The sequence below is a fragment of the Sciurus vulgaris genome (assembly GCF_902686455.1).
Source record: "Sciurus vulgaris genome assembly, chromosome: 10".
In the NCBI taxonomy this organism is placed as follows: Eukaryota; Metazoa; Chordata; class Mammalia; order Rodentia; family Sciuridae; genus Sciurus; species Sciurus vulgaris.
Genome location: NC_136470.1, coordinates 106,859,241 through 106,867,980, shown reverse-complemented (window position 1 = coordinate 106,867,980; position 8,740 = coordinate 106,859,241). Strand labels below are relative to the sequence as shown.

Here is an 8,740-nt window from a genome sequence, read left to right as displayed (position 1 = left end):
GGATAAGGAAAGAGCACTGTCTGCTTCAATTAGCACCGGGCCTGAAAGGGTGATGAGAATGAACCAAATTCTCCCCGCCCAGCCAACTCCCCAGAGACTCTATTAGACTGTTTCTTGTTGCTATAAGAAAACACCCACGATTGTGTAGTTTGGAAAGAGATGAGGTTTCTTTAGCTTAGAGTCCAAGACTTGGCAGGCCCTGAGATTGACCTTTGGTGAAGGTCATCCCATCATGGGGAATGGCATCATGGTGGGAGGACAAGTGAGGGGTAGAGATTGCCTGGCCAGAAACCTGGGGAGGGATACTTTCTGCTCTTTTTATTACAACCCACACTTACAGGAACTATTGGAGGCCATGAGAATTACATTACTCCATTCCAAGGGCACCATGCCCGGTGACAAAACACCTCACACTAGACCACACCTCTCAACATTGCCACACTCAGGTCCAGGTCACCAGACTATGAACTATTCAGAGTCAAACCACATCCACATCATCACACACTCCAACAGAGCCAACATGGACAGAGCAGGATGTCCAGTGTGCAACAGGTGTGTATGTGGACCTGGGGGAAGGGTGCTCTCAGAAGGCACTGGAAGCAGCCAGAGCACCCATGCCACCATCTCTGTGATGTCACACTTGATACTTCTTTCCTTCCCTACAGTTGTCATGACAATCTGGGTGGGAACCTAACACAGATACACTTGGCTCTCATTTCCAAAGAGGATAGGCATACCCATGCCACACTCTCAGGAAATGGTGCCTGGTGGTCAACCTCGAGTTGACTGTTCTTGGTTTCGACCAAGTCTATTTGCCTCATGTGTCATCATGATGCTCGTAATCACGAGCAGCGCTTTCTTCGCCTACCCGTGAGTCTCCCATGGAAGCTCTGAGGTTTAGTCGATGATAGTGAAGAGGCAGGGAAGTGGGGACAGAGGGTCAGGAGGGAAAGAAGAATATATAGTTAGCAGCTCATAGGTCTAGAGTGCTTGAGGCATCTAGGGAACTGTGGGTGGCTGGGAATGCTGGTGACATTAGCTGGAGTCTCCATGGTCTGGCTCTAGCCTGGATACTTACACCTGTCCTTAGGGTCTGTGAGTCCAACCTCAGGTGAGCCAGGCCTCATGGGGAGCTCTGGGTTGGCCCAGACTAGAAGTGAGTCTGATTCTGGTTTCAGATGCCGATGGCTGGTGGGTAGTGGGGAGTGGGCCTTTGCCCTGGTCACCGGCCCACTCTTCTTTCTGAGCCTTTGCAGCCTGGTTCGATTGAACATCTCGGACCCAGGCATTTTACATCGAGGTAAGTCCTCAGAAACCTGGGAGAAGGAGTGGTACCCCAAGGGCTGATGCCCGCAGGCGCGATTTCTAAAGTGTGAAGCACACCTATGGGCTCAGGATCCCTGCCTCCAAGTCATCATGATTTAGGCCCTTTCACTTCATTTCCCAAGCCACTGAGGTGTGAAGAAACAGAATCCTGGAGATTTCCCAGTTACTTTAGAAGGGAGGACTGGGCAGGCTGGCAAGAGAGGCCAGCAGGCTCTTCCAAAGCACAGTTCAGTCTTGCTCCTTCCCATTTCACACACGACATCCAGCACTGTTCTCTCTTCCCAAGGGTGGAGCTCTGTAGAGAGCTCTTCTGGCTGGAAAGCCCTTCTCTTTGACTGCCAGCCCATCTGAGTGGTCAGATTGCTCAACATGGACCGGGATTGCCCTGGACACCTCCTCCTCACCCTTCTTCTTGCGCAGTGATGCTGTGGGGCTGCTCCAAGCAGCAGTGAGGGAAGGGCCTCTTGACACTGCCTCAACCTCTTCCCATGCCAGGCTCCTTGGAGCAGGACCCGGAAGCAGGACACACTGCCTGGATGCACAGCCACGCATACCAGATGCCCTGGTGTAACCAGTGCAATTTCCACCGCCCACCTCGCACCCTCCACTGTGCGACCTGTAACATCTGCGTGGAGGTGAGTTCTCCTCCTCCCTTGTCCACTCACCAACCCAGCCTGTGGTACCTGGCCAGGACTGGGAACCTCACAGCATAAGTGGGCCAGGGGTGGGTATGAGACTGTCTTCTCAGACTTCTAAGGGTGGCTGTCTGCCACGCTTGGTCATTCATATCTGCTATCACCGCTGTGTCTGCACCTGTCCTGAGAGGCAGGCCTTCTGTGCACAGGTGGTGACATGAGAAGCACATCACAAGTGTGCTGAGCCTGGTGGAGTCAGCAGAAGAAAGATAGCACTTGTCCCATCCCCTGCTTGCTCACACTAGATACCCAGACTTGAGGCCAGGTGTTTCCCTGCTCCGGGGATTTTTGCCTGTCTTCCTCTGGGTGTCCAAGTTGGAGGGATTCCTGGGTGCTGAGTGCTCTTCTCTCATGTGCACAACCTGCATGGGCGTCCAAGTACAGAAGGGTAAGGGAGTTCTTTACATCCTTCTCCAGTATCTGAGAAAAGAGAGGCCCAGAGTTATTCTGTATCCTGCTCCAAGTGACACCAGGCAGTCTTGTCTCTAAAGACCTCACTCATTACAGCTGACCTCTTGAACCATGAAGTCCTAACAAACATCTATAGCAATGGAAATGCCAGGTTCTGCCTGCAATTGGGAGCTTGTGTGTGGGACCAAGAGCAGGTGGCCCAGAATCTGGGGGACCTGAGCTTTTGGGGGCGATGGAGGCCAGGCCAAATAGACCCTGGACATCTGCCTCTTCTCTCCTAGGAGTTTGACCATCACTCGAGGTGGGTCAACAACTGCATTGGGCATCGGAACTTCCGGCTGTTCCTGCTCCTCCTGGTGTCCCTGTGTCTCTACCTGGTTGCCCTGATAGTGACCTGCGTCATCTTCGTGGTGCAAACCACTGACATGGCACTGTCCTTGGACAAAATCGTGGCGTATCCACAGAGTCCCAAGGGCCCACACTGGGAACTCCACATGCTGTGGAGAGGGAGGGGTGGACAGCCAAGAGGCGGGTCGCGGAGAGCAGGGCTGATGTGGGCGGGTCTAGAAGGAAAAGCTCCTTGGAAAGAACGGTCAAGGCCATTGTGAAGGTGAGTGGGCTCAGGGAGACAGGCGAGGTAGGATGGATGATGGAGTCAAGACTCTGGCAGGACTCGGCAGAGGGATAATGCAGGTAGAAACGGGATAGGCAGGAAGATGGCCTGGTGGAGTTAGCTTTCCGTTAGGTGTACTGGACGAACTGTCCAGTCCAGAAAGGAAGATTCAGTGGGCGGGGCTCTGTGGGGGCGGGTCAAGGGGTGGACCCTGATCAAGGGGCGGGGCCAGTGAGGTTTTGTCCCAGGGCTTGGCTTCTTAACCTGTGCACAGCATCATCGTGGCTGTGTTGGCCACTGGCGCCCTGCTCCCTGTCATCTTCGAGCTACTGGTCCAGGCTGTAGCCGTGAGCACCGCCAGGCGCCTCTACGAGGTCCAGGTAAGCAGGGCTGAGTGCCTTTGCTGGGATACCCCGTTGGGCTGAGAGGCACAGGATTGGAAAAAGGCAAGAAACCTGAAGGTGTTCTGTTGAGGGAATGATGAGGATAAGGCTCCAATTCAAGCACCAGGAGGTGGCACCGGCAATGAAGTTGACCCTGTAGGGCTCAAGAGTAAAAATGTCCCAAAAGGTTCAAGAGTGAGATTATTTTGGATGAAGTGAAAATATGGGAGCCATGGTAGGATTTCTTCTAAAATTCTTCTATTTAGGAATAATTCATACACAGTAAAATTCATCCGTTTTCTTCTATGGTCACGTATTTTGACAAATAGATACCATCCTGCACTGTCCACCATGATCAAAGTTGGACCAGTTTCATTACCAGAATCTCCTTTCATCATCTTCAGTTGCCAGGTCTCAAGGGATACGTGATCTGCTCTCTGGAATCACCAGACCGGGCCTCCCCACCCCCACATTGCTGGCAGCATCTGTGCAGGCATCATTACATGCACCCACTTTCATGCAGCTCCTCCTGGAGTCAATTGCTTGGTCGTTGGTTGCAAGGACTCCGGAGACAGATTGCAGAATTCAAGTCACAACTTTGCAACACACCATCAGAGAGATCATGGGCATGATAACCTGCCATCTGGTCATTCAGTTTCCCTATCTTAACCAGGGAAGTGTGAGTTAATATGCAAAAGACACGTAGAGTGCCCTATGAGCTGCTGTTACAATGACTGCCATTCCTTCCTGTGGTCACTTACACATGTTTGTGCCTCATCTTAAAAGCCATGCAAGCTCCACCATTAATGCCCACACCTCCAATGCACCTGGTGCATCCTCTGTGCCTTATTCCCTGAAAGAGTTGACCTCTCTCCCTTATTTCACCCTTCACTTCCTGGCCCATGTGAGTCCAGCCCCTGCCCTTGCTGTCAGGATGGTGCTCCCATCAAAGGCCAAAGCCAGCAGGCATTCTTCAGGCAGATCTTTCTGGGTTGGAAAAACCTCTGAAATCAGAAGTAGCCAAGCAAGCCCTATTGTGTGTCTTATTGCTTAACCCTCTGGGCTTCTCCTCTGTAGGTAGTTATGTGCCCTGGGCTGGGTAGCTGTGCTTTGTCCATGATACCCTCTCTGTGAGCCATCCAGGGCATTCCTCATGGTGCTCAGGGCCTCATGTTGCTGCTGGACACTGCACCATGAAGTAGGCTGGCCATTCTCTTTGCAGTGTAGTTTCAACCCCCAGTTCAGTGACTGGACTTTATTTGTTGATGCCGCTGCCACCGCTTGCCGCCTGCCACGGACCAGCAGGACAAAGGACACGTACTCTTCAGAAGTTCATGAAGCAGCTTCCCCTTTATTCGGACAACACCCTCAATATATAAGCAGTCTCATGCATAAGCAATTGTAATCAGATACGTCCATCCAATCCTATTAAAGGTCAAGCAATCACGAGCTCAGGCACACGTGTAAGATATATCTGTCCACGTGCTAGGCGGTTGAACTAATTATCATACAGCCAATGGTAAACGCTTCCTGTTTTTCTCAAGGCGCATTCAGCACGCATTTGGCTTTCTGCCAGTCACCATCTTAGATGCATGTGGCGTAACTCTGGGCCCTGGGGTCTCGCCCGCCACAGTTGGCTACTGTGTTTTGAACCCGAGGCACTTTAGCACTGATCTTCATCCCAGTCCCTCCTGTTTTCCACTTTGAAACAGGGCATCACTCAGTTGCTAAGGTTGGTCCCGCACTTGTAATTCACCTACCTCATTAGCCACAGTGGTGGGATTACAAGTGTGTGCCACCGTGCCTGGTTTGCTGAGGCATCTTTGATGCCCTGAGATGAATCTGGCTATGTGTGTACCTGAGTGGCAGAGCATGTGCTTAGCATGTGCAAGACCCTGGTGCTTCAATCCCCAGCACACAAAGAATAGGAAGCTAAAAATGTGTGAACCAACAAACAACAGAATCAACCTTTGGGGAAAGAAGAAAAGAGTGAAAGGAACAGAGAGAGGCCTGATGCCCTGGTTGCCCCAGGATAAGTGGAAGGAGAGGCAGCAGGAAGTTGGGCAGATGATGGGCAAGAAGATGCCCTTGATTTTGGTCCTGTGGAGTGAGAGGGTGTTTGAGACACAGAATCGGAACAAGAGTCCCAGGAGGGGAGCCAGTGACTGTAACTGGTCTGGGTGCTTCAGAGCTGTTGGATTCTATTCCTGTTGATAGGGTTCCATGTGGGGAGAGGAAGGGATTGAAGTTTACTGCATATTTCACAAAAATGTAGTAATTATCATTCCTTTAAGGATTTTCCTATACCTTATATACAACCAGTATTTTCTATACTTTATACACATCTAACCAAATATAATTTCTCTCAATTTAAAAATTTTGTAAATGTTTTTAGTCTCTGCAATTAATTATTTTTTTTTTTCTGGTCGTAGGGTTTGAACCCAGGGCTCCTTTATTATGGAAGCTACATCCCCAATCCTTGTTACATTTTGTTTTGAGGGAGGGTCTCACTAAGTTCCTGAGGGCCTTTCTAAGTTTGTGAGGCTGGCCTTGAGCTTGTGATGCTCCTGCCTTAGCCTCCCCAGTCACTGGGCTTACAGGTGTGATCCACTGCAGCATACTAGTTTCTTATGTGCTGTGAATCCTGTAAAGCAGTCAGAACCTCATAGAGAACAATGATTCATGTTTCTTTCGGACCTGGTACAATATTCCAGAGTTGTCCTGATGTGTGGAATCCTTGTTCCTTCTAGTGATGAATAGGGTTGAAAATGAACATCTTCATGTGTGAGCCATGGGAGAGTTGGGGGTGGGGAGTGGTGCTGTTGGATCCCTTCCCATTGTGACTGAACACCTATAATTTAAATCCTTGAAGTTGGGGTGAGACTCATCCCAGTGTGGGAGGAGGATAGAGCCAGGCTGATGGATGGAGTGGGAGGGAGAGGAAGAAGTGAGGGGAGAAGCCAGTCAGTGAGGACCTGACCTTTCTGCTTGACCTTTACTCCTTTGTGTACTGAAGGACTTCAGCCCAGACTGCTGGGCCATGTGATTTCTTACTAGAAAAATACACCTGGGCATCCTGTTGCCACTGTCCTCCCCTCCCAGATTGTGAAATTCACTGAAGGCACATGTTTAGGAACAGTGAGGGGTGGGAGAAGAAGTGGGAGCAGGGGTGACACTGACTGTGGAGCAGTTGAGCAGCAGAGGGAAGATCTTGTAAGGGATCTGGAAAGATGTGGTGGGAGGACCAGTGGGCCCCATGGAGACAGAGCAAGGACGCTGCCAGGGGGGGAACAAGGTGAGGAGGGAGCCCTGAGAAGGCAGGAGAGGTGGTACACGGTCAGCACTGTCAGGGAGAGCTGCGCACAAGTGGGAGGAGGGAGGGGCTCTTCCCAGGGCCCTGGGAGGCAGGAGCCCTGGGCCACTCTGGGCTTCCCTGCCTTGGATTCTTGCTCCAGGCCCGAGTTGAGCCCTGGCTCAGCTGACCACCTTAGGGAGAGGGTCACTGGGAGATGGCTGTGCCGAGTCCTGCTATTTCTGAGCTCCTCTTCCCATCCCCGTCTCCCTTCAGGACAACAACCCATTCGACCAGGGCTGTATCAGGAACTGGCATGTCACCCTGTGCGCACCACTGGGGCCCAAGTGAGTTGGTAAACCAGAGGCTCAAGTGGTGGACCCTAGACCTGGCAGGGTGGGTGAGGTTGGGTCTTCTTCCCTGGTCCCTTACCCCAGCTCCCTGGCCCCTAATCCTCATTGTTGTCTTCCTTTGGGGTTTTCTCCAGGGCACTCTGTGAGTCTCTGGGAATTCCCCTATTCCTTGCCTTTGTAGGTTCTAGCCCCAAGAAATTTGGTTGAGTGGAACCCTAGCTTGGATGGGAGACCTGGATGAGAGCCCTGGTCTCTGTGCTGTCCAAGCTGAGGGGTGAGGGTGGTCAGGGAGAGTAGGACACGTGGGTGGTGACCCCTTGCTTTGGGCCTGTCATTGCCCAGGTACATGTCAGAAGTTGTGTTGCTCCAGCAAGACTCGGGATCCAAGTGGGAGCCGATGGCGGCCCTGCAGTCACCAACATTCTCCCCAGAACACCATCGCCCAGACCTCCCTGGGCCCAACTCTCAACCTGTGTCTTTTGACACATCTTATGAAGGAGCACCAGGGAGTGCAGTCATCTAGGTGAGGAGCAGTGGGTGTGCAGTGGACAGGGGTGTCTGTGGGCTGCACGTGTGTTGTTGGAGCCCCTGAGGTGGGGCTGGTCCTGCAGCTGAAGCACCTGGAGCTGAGGAGTGGGAGTATGGATGTGAGGGTGCAGGTCCAGTCACAGGGCTTCAGAGCACACCCAGGTGTCCCTGAATAGACAGAGAGAAAAGACTGCTTGTCTAACTAGCTGGGTGGCCCTGGACCAGATCCTTACCTTTCTGGGCCTCAGTTTCCTCAGCTGCTATTAAGGACTGAGTCTAGTCCAGGAGTTTATAATGTTTTAAAGGAGATTATTTTTTATTGTAAACTTTTACTTGGAGTCCCATGTGAAACACACGCAGTGGGGTATTAGTAGTAAAGTGGGATGGTAACCCACGGTGCCCCCCAAGGAGTAATTTATTCACTTGTGGTGCCATCCCTCTCCTTTGTTCTGCCTCAGGGGCTCAGGGACTTGACCGTGAGCTGTGGGGTGGAGTTCAGGGAGAGCCCCATGTACTGACTCTTGTTTCTCTTCCCATCAGCTCAGTGCTGCAGTGGAAGGCCTACAGGGAGACTTGGTCTCCAATTCTCCCCGTCCCTGTGATGCCTGGATATGGACATGCTGCCAGGATATGAGCCCCACATCAGGCCTCTGAGGCCTGAGCCCCACTCCCCTATTGGGAGTACCCTGACTCCATGACTATCCAACCCCCATAAATTTGTTTTTTGCTGATTCTCTGGCTGCTCTGCCTGTCTGTTCTAGATTCAGAGAAATGTGTTTCCTGGGGAGGCCTTGCGGGGCTGGGACAGGTACCTCCTGGAGAGAAAGAAGGAGGCTCCATGGACGCCCAAGCTCATGAGTCAACACTGTCTGGATTTTTGTCCTTGGGCAAGACACTTAGCATTTCTCTGGTCCTTAAAATATTGCATCAGTAATAATCACAGCAAGTGACCTTCTGGCCTTCCTGGCTAGGGCTGAAGATGAGAGGAGAGAAAACCCACCAACCAGGATAATACATAGTGTACCTCACACTATTCCACAATATAGAAAGGGAACTTTAATTTTATTAATTCTAGTTGTGTGTGTGTGTACATGTGTATCTCTTTTTGTGTGTGTGTGTGTGTGTGTGAGAGAGAGAGA

At 51.6% G+C, this 8,740-nt stretch overlaps 1 protein-coding gene across 2 annotated transcripts in view; it reads left to right on the top strand.

The window, feature by feature from the left end:
* The first annotated feature begins 485 nt into the window (after window positions 1-485).
* Window positions 486-8,740, top strand: part of LOC306670246 (palmitoyltransferase ZDHHC19-like) — a 401,798-nt gene continuing 393,543 nt past the window's right edge. For both annotated transcript variants that reach the window (XM_079154917.1, XM_079154918.1), the window contains exons 1-5: window positions 486-552; window positions 1,179-1,300; window positions 1,822-1,961; window positions 2,714-2,886; window positions 3,320-3,425. In XM_079154917.1, coding sequence (XP_079011043.1) covers window positions 521-552; window positions 1,179-1,300; window positions 1,822-1,961; window positions 2,714-2,886; window positions 3,320-3,425 — 573 coding nt within the window. In that variant the 5' untranslated portion in view covers window positions 486-520. The remainder of the gene's footprint in view (window positions 553-1,178; window positions 1,301-1,821; window positions 1,962-2,713; window positions 2,887-3,319; window positions 3,426-8,740) is intronic.